This window comes from Alligator mississippiensis, chromosome 3 (assembly GCF_030867095.1).
Source record: "Alligator mississippiensis isolate rAllMis1 chromosome 3, rAllMis1, whole genome shotgun sequence".
Taxonomy (NCBI): Eukaryota; Metazoa; Chordata; order Crocodylia; family Alligatoridae; genus Alligator; species Alligator mississippiensis.
Genome location: NC_081826.1, coordinates 34443265 through 34463906, shown reverse-complemented (window position 1 = coordinate 34463906; position 20642 = coordinate 34443265). Strand labels below are relative to the sequence as shown.

General features: G+C 37.8%; 1 protein-coding gene across 2 annotated transcripts in view; it reads left to right on the top strand.

Moving 5' to 3' along the window:
* Nucleotides 1-20642, top strand: part of ZFPM2 (zinc finger protein, FOG family member 2) — a 438050-nt gene that overhangs the window by 296584 nt on the left and 120824 nt on the right. For both annotated transcript variants that reach the window (XM_059723815.1, XM_059723814.1), the window contains one exon: nt 3902-4013. In XM_059723815.1, coding sequence (XP_059579798.1) covers nt 3902-4013 — 112 coding nt within the window. The remainder of the gene's footprint in view (nt 1-3901; nt 4014-20642) is intronic.

Sequence of the window (20642 nt, the reverse complement as noted above, 5' to 3'; positions counted from 1 at the left end):
TTCACCTACTTTATCTTTCTAAATGCTGTTGGGGCAGAGACAGTCTCTTACTATGCCAAACACAACAGGGCCCTAATATTGATTGGGATTTCTTGATACAATTGCAATTCAGATAAAGCACAATGCAAAACCTTAGAGGTAGAGGAAAGGAATGTAAGGTCAGGTTTCTAGGAAAAGGATACCCAGGATAGTTGTGTAAATGGGAGCTAGAGCATTTAAGAAAGTAACGCATGTTCTTTTCTGCATTTACAGGATAAGAGAAGCCTTCTTTGTTTTAAATTTGGACTCTAGCTTAGAAAGCTTTTTGCTTGTTTGTCTGTTTTACCTACTTGGTCAGGTACCACCTCCAGAAAAGTATTGCACTCTTTCTGTTACTCCTCCAGCAACCAGAGAACAAAAAGTATGCAAATGAACACAAAAGCATAAATGAAATGGTTACTTGCTGTGGGAGTTGCAGATATTTAGCACTGTATGTGAACACACCCTTAATCATAACATTACCTCCTAACAGCCAGGTAGTCACAGTTGCTATGGAATAACCTTGCCGCTAAAATCTATGGTAATTTTAAACAAATGGGGCCAGATTCTTAATTACATTCATTGCTATAGTCATGAAAAGTGTATTTTGTATAAAACAGAATGAAACTCCTTTTATTTATCACAATAAAAGGTGAGTCACCTGCCCCCTTAGATATTGTTTATTTCACTGTATGACTTATTTATAAAATATCTTTTTATATACTCAATACATAAGCACTGCCATGTCATAGCTGGTAATGTCAGACATGTAATGTGTAAACAATGTAATATGATAAAACCTAACTTTAACTGGGCAATCAGGCTGTACCTTTGTATCAACAGTAAGAAGAGTGAGGCTGCATACAGACATTGGTTTCTACCAGAAGAAATTTCTTCCAGTAGAAAAATAGCCTGGGAGCTAAACTGTATAGCTTGCTTCACAGGCAAGAGCTCTCCAGCCAGGATGGGGTTAGAGGCCTGTTCCTGAGAAGGGGATGGGCTGTCAGGTGACAGTTGGCAGCTCTGAAAAGCAGCAGGTGCCATAGGCAATGGTGGAAGCCCTGTGAGAGTGCCCCTTCCCCCCATCCTGCAAATCAGCATTCTCCCATGGTGGTAACCCTCCCAGTTCCCCCCACCACTGTGGGAGAATAGCCTTGTTCCTTGCATCCCTCTAGGCTGACCTGGAAAACTGTAGGAACCAGGGGTGGCCGGGAACTACCAGAGATTTGCCACAGGGAAGCAGCTGCCTGATTTCTCCCATGCTGCACCTAGCTCTACTCCAGATCAGCTGGGTGACCTCAGGGGCAAGGGGAATCTAGAGGGGCCAGGAAGCTCCCCCTGGCTTTTAAATTGCCTCTCAGCCGAGTAGTGAGAACAGAAAAAGAAGCTGGCAGAGATGAGAGCTGGCCTTAAGCACCACTGGCTTTTAAATTACCACCCCGGCCACTCAGCTGAGTGGTGAGAGGGGCAAGGAGAAGCAGATGCAGTCCAGAGCTGTGCTTGAAAACCCAGCTGGGTGGCTCTTCAGCTGAGTGACAGTGGGGGTAAGGGAAGTAGGCATGGGGCAATGCTCCTAGAGCAGGGGTGGGCAAAATGTGGCCAGGAAGAGTGGTTCTGTGGGAACATGTGCAGACGTTTAGTCTCCTCAGAGAAACTCTCCTGAGGATGATTTAACCCTGGTTGTTTCCTGGTTATTTTTCTCCCAGAACAACCATTTTTGCTCCAAAAGAAAATGCTTGAAGACCTGCATGCTTGTTTTCTACTGGGAGAACAGCAATTCTTCTGGTAGAAACTGAACGTCTGTATGTGTATGTACTGTCTGCCCCTAGAGCAGTACAGGGCAACGCAGGCTGTCATGTCCCTCTGGCAAGGCTCCTGAAACTGCAGTAGTCCTCCTCTGTTTCCCTGCACTCCTTCAGATCAACCCAGAGAAGTTCAAGGAGTGGAGTTTTATATATACAAGGGAGAACCTGGAGGGTTACTACCATGGGAGGATGCCTCCCTCCTGCCAAGACTGATAGGATGGGGGGGCAGGAATTTTTTTAGGGTGGGAACCCCTCCCGGCTTTTCTGGTATGGGAACCCCTTCTACTTGACAGTGTTCCCCAATGGGCCTCCAAAGAGCAGGGGTGGAACAGGAAGCAGCCTTCTAATCCACCTTGACAAAAGAGCTTGCCTGTGAAGCTTTCCAGCCATGGGTCTGGGGGAACATCTGTACAGTCCAGCTTCTGGGCAATTTTTCAACTGGAAGAAGTTTCTTCTGTTAGAAATGAATGTTTCTACACAGCCTTACTTAATTCCTTAGTTGTGTTTGGTTTGTTCCAATTGTTAGTTCAGAAAAATAAATAATATAACATAAAGTGCACACAGAGGAAATGTTAAAAAAAAACCCCAAACTGTGCATGGATATTTTTAGGAAGAATGCAGTAGATAAAACACAGGGAAACTGAAGAATATTAAAGTCAGTGCAGCAGTGGTATAAAGAAACAGAGTCAAAGCCAATTAAAAAGACAAGAAATATTCTTACATTCAATATGCATTGCCTTACTCTAGCATTTGTATTTTGCTGGTGATATAAAAGTCCCTTGTAGAAATAAAATCCTCTCATCATAATTGTAAGTAATCTGTTCCTATAAATGTATGTACTGTATGTTCAATAGCACCACTTAATATAGTTCACCAAATGTCTTGATCTAGTCTGTACAATACTCAATAAATGCCAATGCATCAAGAATTTTCGTGTCATACCATGATTTTCCAGATCCTTAGATATTTGAAATCACTTCATGATATGGAAAACCCCAAGAGAACCAATACTAGCACCAACTGGACAATCAGTGATAGAACAGAAAATATGAGAAATTTTCCCAGAAAGAGTTGGAGTCTCTTGGACAGGATTATATCTTGGTAAAACATTCAGTTCTAAATTACCTTGAGACCCTTTTATTGTACTCTGTGTTGTGGTTTCATAGTGTTTGATATACAGAACAAGGGCTGTGAATGATAAAAGTCTAAACGGCATTTCAGTACCACTCCTTAAAAAGGACAGTCATGATAAGGCTTGCTAAATTCCAGATCAGCTAGTGTATCTTGCCACTAGATTTATGGAGAGTTAAGCACAAATAATTTGGGTGTTTATACTGTACCTCCTGAAATTCCAAACCCTCTGAGTATAGAATCTAAAATGTACACAGGAGATGTTTTTGTTACAATTATCAATGTGTGTCTCCTTGCCTCTGTGCCTTGCAGAGCAGGGGATGTCACGCTTTAGTTCCTCTGTATTTGAATTTATTCATACTACCTCTTTTACAGTCTTTTTGGAGACCATGTATAGTGAATCATTAGCATTATTATTATTTCAGCTATAGTAAAATCGCACATCAACACTTAGCAAAAGGGGGAAAATTGCATTATCCATTCAGAATAATTTCCTACTATAATATAAATGTTACCCAGGACAGGTCTTTGAAATGGATACTGATTCTTTAAATTCTTTCCTGTCTGTTTCAGGAAATAGTGAGATCATGTTGATAATGAAGTACAATGTGTCTAAAGTTCACTTCTAAACACTTGGCTCTTTGCTGCGAAAGTCATCTGCATTCCCTTTATAATTCTGAGCCACCAGAGATCTGTGTAATCTTGGAGATCTGATCCAATATCATTCGGAAAAATCCTTGATAATAGTTCCACCATTCAGATCAGTGAAAGCACTAAAGCCGTACTGTTTGTGTCATCTTAAAAAAACTCAGAAACAGGGGAATAAGACCTTGGCTTTTGGGTTTGGAGATTTAGTTGTTTGCAAATAAAATGATTATTACTATTATTATTCAAGTTCTTAATCAACGCAAGCAAATGGCATCTGTTTGTTATCATCCTTTCTACAGAAGACAAAGGCTTCAGTCCCTATGGTACTGACTGCTGGCCCCAAGTGGTTGCTGGATGTGACTTGGCAAGGAGTGGAAGACAACAAAAACAACTGTATTGTGTACAGCAAAGGTAAACACAAGCTGATTTTCTCCTACATTCTTTGCGAAGTATTAATGGCAACTTTAACTATGCCCATTGCATATTAGAGAATAAATTCAATTGAATTTTTTTTTCCTTGTTTCGTACGCCTCACAGTACAAAGTCATTTTGCTGGCTCTTAACAATTGAAAACCCCACAATACTTATGATGTATTAGAGGATTTAAAAGCAGAGAGGTACCACATTATCTGACAAAGGACTTAGGTAGCTTCCAGGTAAGAATACCATACCATACATTTCCCCCTCAGAGTCAGTGCCTCATGGGGAACATCAGATCCATATTGTATCTATGCACTTTAAATAAGTGAATTTTCCTTGACATTTTACATGCCATATCAGGTTGCATTTCGCCATGTCACATTACATAGCAGCTCCTACTTGAAACCTTTGTTTAATGGAATCATGTTAACCATGACAAAGGTTAAGAATTCATGTCTCCACACTAATAGGAAATAATGGTAACGAGGTTGCAGGGTCATTACCTCTGACATTCCAAAGTGTGAAATAAAATATATAAAGTTAGTTTTGATAGATTATTATTATTTGACATCATAATACCATATTTTGTCATAAAGTGGCTAATTGGTGTGTGTACAAGTGTCATCTCCTGGATGGAATATCAAAATTGCTTGAGTAAATGTGATTGTTAGGAGGCTCATGTAGGGGATATCAGTTCTTGATCATCCTGGCCAGTATATGCAGAGGCTTGTGCTTTGGAGCAGAGGGCCCTGAGTACCAACCCTGATGTGGGTGTGGTATAGTGAATGACTAAATGATGCCTTTTATCATAGTTAAAGCAATATAAGACATTGAAGCTATTTATTTTGTATATCTGTTTTTTGGCATTCCCAGGCAAGATCAGTTGGTAAAACTATGGCTCTCTATCCTTGCTTTGCAATCACCAATCTCAGTGCTTTGTGAATACTTCAGAGCATGCACTGTTCTTATTTAATTTCTTTTCAGTTTTATTTCTAGCTAAACAGACCTACTGAGATCAAAGATTTGTTTGCTGAGGCAACCTAGTGACCATTTCAGCATACAAGCATCCAGGCAAATAAGCACCCATATCAATATATTAACATACAAAACACTAATCATAACATCAAAGACTCCTAAAAACTTACTAGAAACAATTACAACTTGTTCTTATAATCACTGCAATTTATACACTTATAAGAGGATTGCTTTTAAACTGCCACGAGCCTTTGAAAGTTGAAACGCTGAAAACAGGGAATTTGCATGTTAAAAATGAGTTGCACACCAGGGTCTTAAATTCTTTCTATTATATTTCAAAACACTGACATGTTAATTTTATAACCTGAAATACCTGCAGTATCACGAGCACAGAACTAAAAGATTTCAAACTACTGCTCCTTCAGAGTATTATGATAGGCTCCCCAAGTGGGAGAAATTGTGTGTGGTATAACAGAGCTTTCTTATGCATCCAGAATCATAATTTACTTTTTCTAAAGTTAAATATGCTTCAAATTTTTCTTCAGAAACTTTTTATTGTAATGAGAATTTTTTTCACAATACAGTATAGCTTCCCATAGGATTTTATTTTATCAAACATTATGTTCCTGTTATAATTATAATAATACTTAGCATATATATAATACTTTCCTTCTTTAAAGTACTTTCCAAATATTAACTAATTAATTATACAGTTACATGGTTATCTTACATGATCATATCTACAGTTAAATGAAAGGCTCTTTGAAACCTGGAAAATATTTTCTAATTTTGGTCTACAATTGAGAAAAAAATTGTAATTTTACTAAAATGTACTATTTTATCTTTTGTTTATTATTCATAATGTTTATTATTTCACTTAGTAACACAGTGCTGTGAGGGTAGTTCTTCAAAATTGTATTGCTTTTTTTTCCTGAAATATTAAAGAAAAAATTGGTATTCCTTCTAAACTGTAAATGTGTGCTATAGCAAAATATGCAAACAAAACAAATCAAAATTGAAATTACATATTACAAAGTTGCATTAACTAAATTTGAAAAGTACGGTAGAAATGTGCTGACTGCTCACTTTATTCCTTTCCTACTCTGGGTTACTATTCCGTTGTTCATTAAGCATCCAGTCCTTAAATTACTTTGTGCTTGGAAATCCTGTTGAATGCAAATGAGATTTTTTTAACTAGAAGGTTCTGTGGAATTGGACCCCTAGACAATGCCAAATACAAGATGGTAAAATAAATACAACAATGCTTCCTTCTTCCAACACTGTAGATTACATTGCCTTGATTTGTGCTGGCTTTCTGTCTTCCAGTGGTGTCAGGTGGCATGAAGTTGTAATTAGATGCTCTGTTGCAGAGGGTTTTTTTTTCCTGTGTGTGTTTATTTGTTTTTTAACTACATATTGTCATTCCAGGAAGCAGTTAGCTGAACCAAATGCCTGTGGGTTGCATATGTAGCTGATTGGGTCATCTGGGAGCCACTCTTGTCACTATATTCAAGATAAGATGAACAGACTGAGCTGGTACATTTCTTAGAGTGAAATAAACTAGAAAATCACTAAATATTAAATGTTTGTCATCAAATTTTTCTCTTGGAAGCGTGCACATTGCCTCCAATGTTGTGTGTACCTGAGAATTACATTTAACCTCAAATACACTGCATGAGCATAAGAATGGCATCCTTTGTACCCCATTAATTAAATAGTGCAGCCATAGAATAGCCTGTCTGTTGGAAAAATAGCAGTTTTCTGGGGAGAATCTAAAAAAAGATTTAAAAAAAAAAGAAATTAGGGCACTCAGTTCATATTAAAAATCAATGGAAACCAGCCACCTAATTTTCCCTTCGAAAATCTCCACAGTGTTTGAAACAGATGAGTGAAAATTGGTTTTCTTTATTTTTATAGCAACATGCCCATATAGTTTGTTTATACTGATATGTGACATTCACAAATTCACTCTGGTCATTTTAGTTTTAATTTTTGATGTCTCTAATTGTAAACGACAAGAACATGCATGAAAAATGCTCAGTATGAAGAAACTATCAGAGACAGAGCATGCACTATGAAAGAAACGAAACAATAATTTGTCATTTGAAAGTGATCCTATTAAGTAATGAGGTTTCATATATTTCTACCTGTATCCTTTCAGTCCTACCTCTGTGTCAGCATTAAGATACATAGCGAAAGAAACCCAGTTTCCATCCCAGTTGATCTAGTCTTAGTAACTACACTAATACTCTTTGCATTTAAATATTTGTTTGTATTTGTTATTTTATATAATATAAAAATAGTTTTAACAGAAAAGAGGAAACAGTCTACTACTATATTTAAATATGGTTTATTTATATTTTAATACATAGTTCCACAACAGAAAAGATGACCCATTCAACTGTTTAAGAGATGTCTTAAGCATAATGTCAGAAATTTTAAAACAGACTGTATGTTCATAGCAGCTTACTATAGAAGCAGCCATGTCTAACACTGGATTATGCGTTAGATTTGGAAAACCTATAAAATCTGATCTGTGAATCAATCCGCAAGCTAAGAAAGGGTGAGGGTATTAACTAGAAATCTTCTGTAAGGAATGTTGGTAAATGCAGTGGCACTGAAAAGGAAAGAATAGAAACAATGTGAAAAATACAGTTGCACAAACTGAAAACCACACTTACATATTTATACATTTTTGTGGGTGTTATATAAACTATTCTCCCTTTCATATGAAATGTATGGATACTGTATGTTTAGTGGCATTGTTAAAACAGGGGGCCTGTACAAATATTTAGCTGTGGGAATTATAAAATCATAAGGCGATTAAGTTAGCTAGTTGTGAAATTCCAATATTGCTTTTTAAATGACTTCAGGATATAGGAGGTGCTAAGGTTATTATCTGTTATCAGGAATACAGCGGAATTGTACGACTGGATAATAACTAAACAACTGACACAATGTAAAATTACATTATCAGTGTGTTAAAACAAAATTGCGCCCTAAAGGAGTCTACATGCCAGCTCAGAGCTGCAGTGTAATTATGCTTAACTCTGATAATTAAAATACAACGGAGATCAACAGAATCATTTTCATTAAGAAAATTATTAATGATGGTAGTATAACAGTAATTGATTGCAGAGCACCACAGGATAACTCCATGCAGTAAAACCAACATGTTTAATATATGTCTGAGACTGTTTGGTTATGTTGCATAACACTGAGGGTATTTAAAGTTCAGATAGCAGCTATGGAGCATCTTTGTTCTGGGAACCAAAGATCATAAAATGGCTGCTTTTAAAACTACAATTTTGATTCAAATTGTCATATTCTTCAGGAATGATTTGAGGTCAGGAATACTGGCCGACTGGCCTTAGAGCTATCGAAAAAGAGCCATCTGCTGGCCCAATCGTACAGCAACAGCAGTTCAAATATTTTGAGCCTTCTGTCATTATGTTTCATTTTATGCAATGGTTGTTTTTACATTTATGTTAGTGATTTATTATTTCATTCTCTATCCAGCCTTACTATGTACTTTATGCCCTTATTTGTTATTGAGATGATGCAATAGAAAAAGAAATTGTTCTCATCCCACTACTGTTCAAAATATTCTTAATGAAAGGTTAGTAAATAGTCTGACAGAATGATGTGTTAATTGCCCCAGTAGTATCTGAAATGTGATGTCAAATGCCATAAAAACCTATATCCTTCCACAAGTAAACGTGCTGTCAGTTCTTGCTGGGAGTTTAAGACAAAATTCCAGTGAGAGAGAATGTTGCCTAAGGGCAAGAAGTAAGAAGGCTTCATTTTATTTTTGTAAACACAAAAATGGGTAAAAAAAAATAAAAATCTGGGAATGATTCACCATGTAGCTACAGCATGGGTGCTTGTTGTTGAAACAGATGTTACTCTTGAAAGCTGCCCAAAAAAGTCTATTCTCCAATTACAATGGAGAACAAGCCTGCTAGGGTGGATTTGCAGGATGAGCTTAGTTAAAATGACAGATGCCCACACTGAAACTGTGTCATGGAGCTAATTTATAAATAGCAGCTACTAAGAAGACAGAATGGTCTAGAGGACATAATATGATCCTGGGTGCTAGGCTGTCCTCAACTACAATCTCCACTCTGCCACAATTTGCCGTCCCCCTGAAGCAAGTCTCCTAAGCCTGCTCTGTCTTGTTTTGAGTGTGTAAATAGCATTTATTTACTTACCTCACTGCTGAGCTGTAGGAATTCATGTGTTATAATACAAGTTTTCTAAAAGGGTTAAGTTCTATTACTCTAGGAAATCACACATAACATTTAATATGCTTTGTTTAAAGAAAACATATGGGTTCTTTTTACCTTTGTATTGAAAGCCATTGTACAATGGAAGAAATTTTAATTTTTTTCTGTGACATAGAATTGCTTTTCTGTAGTTGTTCTATGAGATTCTTGATACCGTATCTTTCCTCAGCAAGTGAGTTTTCTGCAAGTAAATGCATTTTGCAATTTCAGCCAGTGCAATGGTAAATTGCTCCACAGACACGTAGCATCAGGGACCCTAGTGAGGCATAGGACAGACATTCTAAGGGGTTTAAATACTGCTGCATTAGGATATGAGGGTATATTGTTATGGGTCAAAGAGCAATTGTTTAATGGGCCAAAGGTTAACTTGGGGCTTATGTTTCTGAATGCAAGGTGTTCTTTCACACATTATTAAAAGCACGTTCTCTTTAAATCCCTGTGTATAAATGTACTTTATTCGGTGTGGACAAATCAGATACAGTCGCTGCTGAAAGTCTGTTAGTCCCTGTGGACTGCTTCCATTAGGCAAACAATGTGTTAGTGTCTTCTGTGATGTTACACATGTTTGTTGTCCTATTTGTGGGTGAAAGTATGTGTGCATGGAAAACTAACCCTCATACAAGGTCTCAGTTCATAGAAAAGTTAATTTTAAAATCTCTCTTTCTAACATTGAAAACTGTAAAAGGCTGCTGTCAAGAGAAAGTATGTATGTAACATTTACACAGAATAATAACCGAGTGCGCCTATGAGTAACATAAACATGCAAGGATGGGGCCTGATGTTCTTTTCTAATCCTGTAGCAACAGTTTAAGTACCTGCATAGCTACTGCAAGAAAGTTCACAAGATCAGAGGAAGGACCATGAGCCAGGCTGTGTCAGAAAGGCACCATTTTGAAGGGTGCCGGGTTGACAGAATGGCCAAGGAACTTGTGTGCAAATCCTGTAGTAGGTGTATGGAATAGATGAGTTCCTGTTTGGCTACAGGGTGGAAGGCAAGATAGAGGACATATAGAGAACATTATAATTATCGGCAAAACCTTTCCCTCCATTGGCGGCGGAGGCCGCAGTCCCTCAGAGTCGAAGATGATGTCCGTCAGGCTTGATGGGTCCTCAGATGACCGAGGAGCCCAATTCTGAATACACATGTTCTTCGGCAATGAAGGCATGTTGTTGGACGGGGAGGTGGGATTTGCAGCTCTGGGTTGGTCTCCTTCTCCTCTTGCCGACACCGCTGTTCCGCCTCTGTATCAAGTTGTTGGGCCTCGAAGTGATGCGCACCTCAGTGGACCAGGTGGCTGCAAATCCCATTCCCCCGCGCAACAATATTTCACCATTGATGGAGAATGTGTGCATCCAGAACCGGGCTCCTCAGTCACCTGAGGACCCATCAAGCCTGACAGATGTCATCCTTGACTCTGAGGGACTGCCGCTGCTGCCGCCGATGACAAAAGACAAGATTTTGCCCATAATGTTGTAGGTTTTTTTATTACTGTTAATAATAATATTAATAATAATATCCTCTATATCTGGCATTCATCAAAGATGTACAAGAAGGAAAGATTCCTGCACCAAGGAATTCACAGTCCAAACTAGAGACAGATCAAGTTTCGGGAGAAAGAAAAGCAACATATATTTTACTTCTCTTTGATTTTATAGGTAACTGGATTAACTGTAGGGATAATTACAAGAGGGAACCACTAGAACCAAAGGGCATCTACTGATATTAGTAGGGGATAGGTTTAAAACTAACAAGAAAAAGTACTTTTTTATGCAACATGAAGTTCACTTATGGAATTTGTTGTCACAGGAGGTGGTAGAAGCAGGTAGCATAGCCAGGTTCAAAAAGGGACTAGATGTATCAGTAGCTGTTGAATAGAACAGTTGGAGATATTTCCTCTGGCATCTCTGAATGCCAGATTTGAATCGGGAGATTCATCTGAATCAAATCACGAGACTCATTAACCTCTCCAAATTGAATTGGAAGCCTCCAATTCGATTCAGAGAGATTCAATGATTCGGCCATAGACACAGCTTTAAACGTTTTTTCTATATATTTCAAGGTACCAGATGCGGCTTGTGAACACTGAGATGGTGGGCAGATTGAGTGTCCCAAGGGACCGTGGTGGTGTCCCCTGCACGCTCAGCAGCAGACCTGGAAGTGGACCAGAAGTACTTCTGATCCACTTCCAGGTCCACCACCGAGTGTGCGGGGAAACCCCCCCCCGCACTCCCATGGGATGCTGCTTCCACCCCACCATCTCAGTGTTCACAAGCTGTGCCTGGTACCTCAAGATGTATAGAAAAAACATATAAAGCTGTGTCTATGACCAAATCATTGATTCTCCGAATCAGAATCAAATCTTCAGATTCAGATTCAGCTGAATCGAATTGGGACAGTGATCTGAATCAGCAAATAGAATCACTGTCTCCCAAATTGGGCTGAATCCGGACTGAATACTGCCTGCTTCACACACCCCTAGTAACTGTGTGTATTCACATACTTTTTACTGATCATAGTCATGTTTGTGGACCCCTTACAAATAGTCTGTGGACTCCTAGGGGTCTACACATCACAGTTTGAAAATCACTGTTCTAGGGAGATCTGGTTCAGTGTTCTCCCTATATAATATTCACTCCTGTCATGGTCAGAGACAGGATTGTGGGCTAGATGGAACATTAGTCTGACCCAGTTTGGCATTTCTTGTGTTTTTAATGAAATGTGGAGAGGACAAAGGCCTTGTGCTGTGAGATCCTTTTAAGGGTATCATGTTAGCACTGTTAGGGGTGCAAATACCAGCACATGATTCACAAAATAAAACCAGAGATTTCAAATAGGATGCCATACTATCAAAAACATTCTGATCTCTTATAGTCTGAGTTCTTTGGAAGAGAATAATTGCTCCATTATTTTTCCATAGTAAAAAAATGAGAGAGCTAAGGCATTTTTCTGAGGGGTGCCTTGAGTCTAATAAGGGGTGCTTGGTGTCTAAAAAGATTAAGAACCACTGTCTAGATATTAGTTATTTACACTGCTTTCCCAAAGAAAATAAAAGGAAGACCTCCAGACGTACACTGTGAAGAGACTGATATATTTCCCTCTTCACGTGAAAAATATTGTTGTCCATTCTTAGTGCATTTCATTGAAATGTCAGGTTATTTTCATTTTTTTTATGTGTAAATTTTTTTTTTGTTGCTATGTTCTGTGAATACTGGGTCATTGATTTAATAATTTATTTCATTCTTTGAAATTTGAAATCCTTTTAATTTCAGGGGGTGAAGAAGCAGGCAGGCTATCTACATAATGCTAATATGTCTCCTGTACAGTGATCCATGTACAATGTACTCTGGGACCAGCACAGTAAATAGCTATAAATAGGGACATTAACTCTTATACTCACCAGTGAATGTAAAGAAAGAAGGACAGTTTGCTGGGACTTTGTAAAAATAAATATTTTTTTTGCATTTGGATTTTGTGAAAGTAAGACAATCATGCAGAGATTTTTGTGTGGGGACTATATTTTCTCCTGATTTTCTAGATGAATCTCAAGGGAAATAATGCTAACTGGTACTGAGTTGAGAGTTTCTGTGGTCTTCTCCCCTCTTCCCCCCACCAGTAATAGAACTGGTAATATCTGTGGTTTATTTTCCTTTTAATCAGTTCACTTCCATTTTGCAAACTCTTATGCTAAATAAATACTTGGGGTTGGAAAAGATACACAAGCTTCATGACCCCTGTAGCTCACAGAAGTGTAGTCAGTGTCATCTTCCCTGCACAGCAAAAAGGGAAAAAAACAACCAAATGTGCTGAGCCACACATTTCAAGTTGTCGACAACCCCATCCATGAGAAAACAGAAGAAAATATATATGCACTCTGTCCTGTCAAAAGGCTTTCGCCTTATCTTGAGAGACTGTCAGGGCAGGAACATCATGGAATGGACAGGAGTCTATTAAATTAATAAGCTGCTGGATGGTGTCTAGAGAGTTATGATGCTCCATAAATCCAGTTTGATCATGGTGGACAAGGTTTAAATCTGCAGACTTCTAATACACATCCAGTTCTTGGATTGGATTTGAAGTTTTGTGCCGGAGACACAGAGATAGTCCTGCAGCTTGTGAATTAAGATTTATCATTTCTTCATACTCTTTTTTTGCGGTTCTTGACAAAAATGAAAGCACCTTAGGGATCCTGGCAAATGTTACTGCCTGAAATGAAAGAGCTGTTGTCAAGGTGAAACCATGACCTAGAAGCCTAAAATCAAACCTTGGCCATTCATTTCAAGCAGCCCCATCAGAGCCGAGCATAAAAAGTCTATATGGAATGAAACAGGCTGGATTTATCTGTAGCCCGTTTTATAGTGATTCCTGTCAAATACTCCTAGCATGTATTTATGACACAAGGAAAACTTATGGTGGCAGGTGTGCCATGTAGAAATAGAAGGGGGAGAAATCTAGAAATATATTCTTCACCCTTCATGGAGGTCCTGTGTTATAATTGTCTCTATGATATAAGTTCTCTGTGCCCCTTACTTTTTGAATACATAAAGCCTGGTTATAATAATTAAAAGAAGACTCTTTCATACAATTTAAGTTGCTTAGCTCCTTAAGAAAATTGAAAAAAGACATCCAGACATACACTGTGAAGAGACTGATATTATAACATAATTGGCCCATATATCTTATAGGCCAAATACTGCCCTTCACTTGAAGCCAAAAATAAATGGGCTGCATGGGCAGTGAGGGCTTTGGCTAAAAGAATCTTCTGTCATAATCTCATCATTTGATATCATTTTCTTTCCCTCTTCAAGTGAAAAATATTATAGTCCATTATTAATACATTTCATTGAAATGTCAGCCGTATGTTAATTTGGGGTTGTTTTCATTTTTTAATGTGTGTAATTTTTTTTGCTGTGCCGTCCCATGAATACTGGGTCATTTATTAAGTCATTTATTTCATTCGTTAAAATTTGAAATCCTTTTAATTTCAGGGGGTGAGGTAGCAGGCAGGCTAACTACAGAATACTGACATGACTTCTGTACAGTAGTCCACTTTGGGACCAGCACACAACATGGATATCGGCTGGGCACTGCAGAACGTCTTGGAGCATCCAACACTAAAACTGCATGAGTGTGTTTAGTTTCTCAATTATTACAAATAAGCCAGTTATTATTACGTAAAAGAAAAAAAATAGTCTTTAGTGGTACTTTATTAACAGGTCACTCTGCTCATATTCTTGTTACTCTGGAGACTCAGACAGGTGGCAGTTGTGTGTTTGTATGCGGAGCTAATGGCATGGCTGGCATTTATAGCGTCTCATATTCCCCAGACACATATAGGTATGACCCGTACATAATTTATTAATTAATAATACTTAGGACCTGTGTTATTCTTAAAGGCATTTTATGCCCATTTTTGTTCTTATTGTTGAATGGTTGTCATTAAAAGGATAAAAGGGATAAAAAACAGTATGCATGTTAAAAGAAATGAATGGGCTGCATTGCAACTCTGGGGAAATTGTGAGATATATTTTATGCTCATAAAAATAGACTTAACCCTGTAAAATCTTGAAAACCCTCTCTTAGTAAATAAGCTTGTTTGCTTTTTTAAAAACATGGCAAACTTACAAATCCCAGTCATAGCCTTACCTGCCTGCCAATGGCCTGCCACTAGATTACGTGTCGGTTTCCCAGTAGAATACTGCCCATTCAGAAGGGACATTCCAAATGCATGGGGTACATATGGAAGATATCGTTTTCCAGGAGCTTCAGTACCTCAGGCATCAATGAGGTAATTAGCGTCAGTGGAGAAAAGACTTTCAGTATCTGTCTAGGTAAATTCTTTTTAACTAAACCCAAATTTAGTTTAGACATGCAACTGTAGTATAACAAAGGTGGGGACAGGCACGAACCCTGGACATTAACTTGTGGGGTGGTGGGGTGCAAAAATGGCAGCCAGCACACTGACACCAGCAGTCCAGCTGTGTCTACTGCCCCATGTGCTACTCTGACCCAAGACACAGAACTTCCCACTTACACCTCCAAATTTAGTACTCACCAGTCACCTGCATGAAAAGAGCTCCTAATAGTAAACATGTGAAAATAGAATTTTTTTTTAGTAAATTATAACTCAAATCAGGTGAAAGTAAAAATAACGATGGTTATACAATGAATATATAATAGTATAATTATATAATAAAATTATTCTAACATAATTGGCCCATATATCCTATAGGCCAAATACTGCCCTTCCTTGAAGCCGAAAATAAATGGGCTTCATGGACAGTGAGGGCTTTGGCTAAAAAGATCTTGTGTCATAATCCCATCGTTTGATATATAATAGTAGGTTACCTGCTTCTGTTACCCCCACATCCTAATCTCATAGAAAGACCAGCTGAACAGTCTACATTTCCACCTAGAATAAGAATTATCCTCCATTCCTTCCTTTGCTTTCACCGTCTCCCAACTTAGCATCCCTCATGCAGCAAAACAGGGAGTGCTCAGTTCATCAGTGCAGCCAAGATATATCCTCATGTCACAGGAGAACTTTTACATACCTTATTGTGCAGGCCAACTTAAGGACCTCTTTCTTGCATTTACTGGAATATAAGATGACCCCTCAATAAATAGATTCTTTATATGGAAATGTATACATTTGTTATAATTTTCCAGGTAGAGAATGGAAATGAATTTACAACACAATTGGTTACTGAAAATCATGTCTCAGAACCAATTTTCCCATAGGAACAATGTTATAAATGGGGGATTGGTTCCTGAACCAAGGCTCGATACCCTATTTTCACCAAAAATAATCCAGAATTTTGTGCTCAGTCAATTATAGATTAGTAATATAGCTACATTAAAGTATTTATATTGTAAATAGCAATCATATTGATTTGGAAGGACTTCTTTGAGGTGACTTTGCTGGACTTTTTGAAGGGTTGTTGGCTGGAGTTTTCTCAGGAGTCTTGGCTGCAGGTTTTTCTGGAGTCTTGTCTGCTTTCTTAAAGAAAGTGTCCAAAGAAGTTTAGACAGATGTTCTCCAGGGTGGTGGATGATGCAGTGAACTTGTTGCTGGTGTAGTGGAGTGTCGAGTCAAGCGTCTTAAAGTGGAAACTGATGTCAGAAAATCAAAACAGGGTGTAAAGTTATAAACATAAGTGGCATTTGTTGTAACTCAGAACGTCTTAAGTCAAGAACTGTCTGTATAGTTATTGTAGTTTTGCTATGAATTTTGTCCCCTTCCCAGTGCTACAGCAGAGAAAATAAATCTGGGGGTCAAGTAGCCTCCTTTCCTTCTGCTCCCTTCAACTTTTTTCCCCGCAGCCCCTCTCTCCCCCTCCCCCCCCCCCCCCCCATTGTCTGACCCTGCTTTCCCTGAGCACATGAAAGTGAGGGGCAATTTTGAAAACACTGACCTTGAAATAAACATAGTATAAACATAAACGTACATAGTAATATGCATATAGGCAAATTACTACAGATATCTGTAGGCTTAGTTCATCCAGAATTGATGCAGTTTACCTTTTTTAAAACTGCTGGGTGAACTGTTTGGGTAGGTGATGTTTGCCAGGCATTTTAAGGCTGGTGGAAAAAAATAAGGAATCATTTGAATGGGAAAGAAAGGTACAGGTCAGCTGTGGGAGTGAAGAGGAATTTGAAATGTATTCAGTGTAGCAGCACACTATGACCTGAACAAGAGTTGGTGCTGAAGGGGACTGCACACAGTGGGCACTACTATGTATCTTATTCAGGTGGACTGCACTAACCTATCCTTGTGGTATCCATCAGTATGTTTGCCTAATATGGGCCATGTGTTTTATAGTCACGCTCAATGTTGGCTGCATTTAATCAGCTTCATAGTTGGTTTCCATTACTAAGCACATGGGCTGCTTGCAGATGTAAAAAAAAAAAAAAAAAAAAAAAAAAGTGCATTACCAGAAGAAGCAGCACATTACTTCAACCTCGATCCACAGCATCTGAATAGATTGGGTGCTTCAGCGGGGCTTTTTGGTGCTTTTAGGTAAAGCTGATTCTCAATCAGCTATTATATAAAAGTGCCAAAAAAGCCCCACTAAAGCACCCGATCTATATAGGTACTAGGTAAGCCAGGTCCAACCTTTTCTGGGCATGTTCTGGGCTCAGTAGAATTTAAAGTAAAGCACCATTTGTTGGGGGGGAGGGGAGGGAGTAACATTTGCAAGCAGCCATGCTGCTTTTGGCAGCAATTTAATGATAGACAGTGTATTTAATGACGTTTTCTTGCATGCAAATATAAGATGAGGGGCTTTTTTTCCCATGCTGATGGGGGTGGGGGAGGTGAACAAAACATCATTTTGTTTTTGAGTAAATATATTTTATTAATAAATTTTCAAATATATTTTTCATTGTAAGCTTCTTCCCAGAAGATTTCTCTTCTAATATAAGCATCACTTGAGGAAAAGAGAATAAAGAAAAAGTAGAAGAGTTTCACTTCTTTAGATATTTCTTAAATGTACAGGTAATTATGCCATATTATTGCAAATTCTCCTGGAAATTACTTCAAAGCTGCCTTACAATAGATTTTTTTACATGATATAAACATTGAAGGTGAATTTGGGAACAAAAATCCATAAGCTGGCTGGACACTAAGAACCAAGGACTAAACTTTGATATTGGTTTTATGGCATATTATAATTTACTTGACTCCTGAATTCTTTCCACACATGAAAGGTGAGAACAGCCCTCCTCCCTTTTGATGGGCCTGGATCTCCCCCTTGTCAGCTTCTCTTCTTCCGCTAATTGTGTGTCTGTCCCCCTCTCCCAAAACTGTTCTTTACTATGCTATGCCTGGCTTGTTCTGGTTAGATCTGACTTGCATTATCTTACATTTGAAAGCTTGTCTAGCTCCATACCAACTACACAGTGGTTCAGTAAAAGATATCACCCTTCTTACATAAAAATTCAAGGAAGAAAAGGAGTTTTATGTGTTTTCAGTTTCATTCTGTCAGGGTGTGTTCTACAATACTGCTACTGATAAAGGAAAATCTACAGTGCACCCTTATAGAACAATTAAGAAAAGATTTTGAAATATAAACACTTAACTGAATGATGATATATATTATCATACAACTAAACTGGAGCTCCTTTTGGTACCACAAAGTATCTTTAGACTTCCTAGTCTAACATCTAAAATCAGGCCTTGGCTGAAATGTTTCAGTTAAGCTATAAAAACCTTTATCACAAACCTGTCTCCCTAGCAGCAGCATAGGTGCATATAACTTGGAAATTCCCTTCTTGACAAGTAATAATCATCTTTAGTTTATTAAGTTTTGAGAGAAAATATTAGCAAAAAGTTGGACCTGTATAGAGAGCAATTTTTAACCCATCTTTGTAAGTACTTTGAGTTCAGTTGATAAAAAGCACTATTATTAATGCTAGCCATTAGTAGTGGTAGAATTACTGGTATTAGAATTATGTCAAATCAAACTGAAAAAAGAATAATTTATTAAGAAAAAGATAAAATAGAAAATGATTTGAGGATCTGAGGACAGGAGTGCGATGGGTGTGCACATATCTAAAGGGACGTCAAAACTTAAACCTAATTGAGGGACATTTGAAGAAGGACACTATCAGACTTGATCAGAAGGCTTTAGTAACTCCTGCCACTTTGTGTTTAAGTAACTAAAAAAACAAACTCGGATAAAATCAGAAATGCTCTATGGTACTGTCATCACCAACAACATCATTCTCATGTATAATGATAAAGCTAAAAAGAATAACACGTTCTGTGTCAGTAAAAGTTTGATTTTAAAACTGTACTTATAAAATATAGAGAGGCAGAAATAAGTTGAACAATCAGGCCAGTGCACAAATTACTCAACAACAGAGCAAACAAAAATATCCTCACGAAAACCAAGTATCATTCAGTTAACAGGAATTGACTGATATGGCCTAACCTTCAACTCTGAAACTATGATGAACTAATGTGGTTGATCTGTTAGCTGAAACAACTGTTCAGAAATGTTGGAACGGAAGCATCTGAGACATGAGGGAGTGAACTGGGTCTTTGGCCAGCCAAAAAGTTCACTGATGTTACACGATGGGCAATTGAACTTAAAATACAAGTTGAAAGAAATTGTTTTCTACTGGAAAATAAGAGGGATGGCATAAAGTGAATGTAACCACTATAGCTTCTTTATTAACAAACTGTTCTTTTAAAAGTTAACAGGCTCGTTTTTATGACGGCTGCATGTGCATTTTAATAGCTTTAAATTATGAGTGGTTTAAATGCATTTTCAAGTTACAATTAAATGAAAATCTAAAATAAGACTGACAGGCTGTTAAGGCACAACCAGTTTTATGATTAAGGTTCCATTAAGTTATATTTATTGTAGAAGCAAATGAAGTATAAAATCACAAACAATGATATTTGTCAATGGCTTACTTGGGTGTAAAGTGTAGCCTGAAGCATGGTTTTGAGACCTTATCTGCCTTTTGTCCTAAAGTGAAAATTAATTGGGGCTAAACAGGAAAAGACTGCATGTTCTGAAACCCATCGAGTCCCCTCTGGATCAGTGTGCTAGAAAAAATATACTAAGAAACAAAAGTAATTTCAGAAGGGATTTTATTTTAAATGTTATTTTATTAACTAGGTGAGTTGGGGCAAGGTGGAGATTTGGAATTATTTTGATAACTGTCTTAAGAATGACCAGCTTTGACTGCTTTCAGATACTCCCTTGCAGTGTAAAATCTGAGTTCCTTATAAACATCTGCTAATCATTTTACTTACAGGTAACATAAGACTGCAGATAGTACTGTTCAACTCCTTGTGGTATATTCTCTTCTTTCCATGTACTTTACATGCAATCCCCTCTATGTCATACTGCACACAAGTTCAAAGAGAACATTTGTCTTTTGTATGTTTGTATGTATATTATTTTTCAAATGCATCTACTGTTGAATGACATGTACATAAATAGGACATGTTTTTCCAAGCTGCCACATCATAATAGTGCCTTGCAGTACTTACAATACCACTCTGCCTTTATGATATGCAGTCCATGTCCTAATTATTCCTGTGATAATTTAATTTCACTTACAAAAATATGTGTGCTTTAAACATGCAAGGTTCTTGGACTCTTGGTTCTTGGATTTCAACTCATCTTCTGTAGCCTAGGACATACAGAGGGCTACATTTTTATAAGAGGTAGCACTGGGTTAGATTAAGAGATGCATGGTAAACTACAGGGTCTTAGACCACCAATCTCATTCAGTACTGAGTCAAAGTTGTTATTGTCTTGAGTTCTTGGTAACCTGTGATAAAAGGAATGGCATCCATGCCTTTTTTCCATTGGATATATGTCCACATCACAATCAAAACTA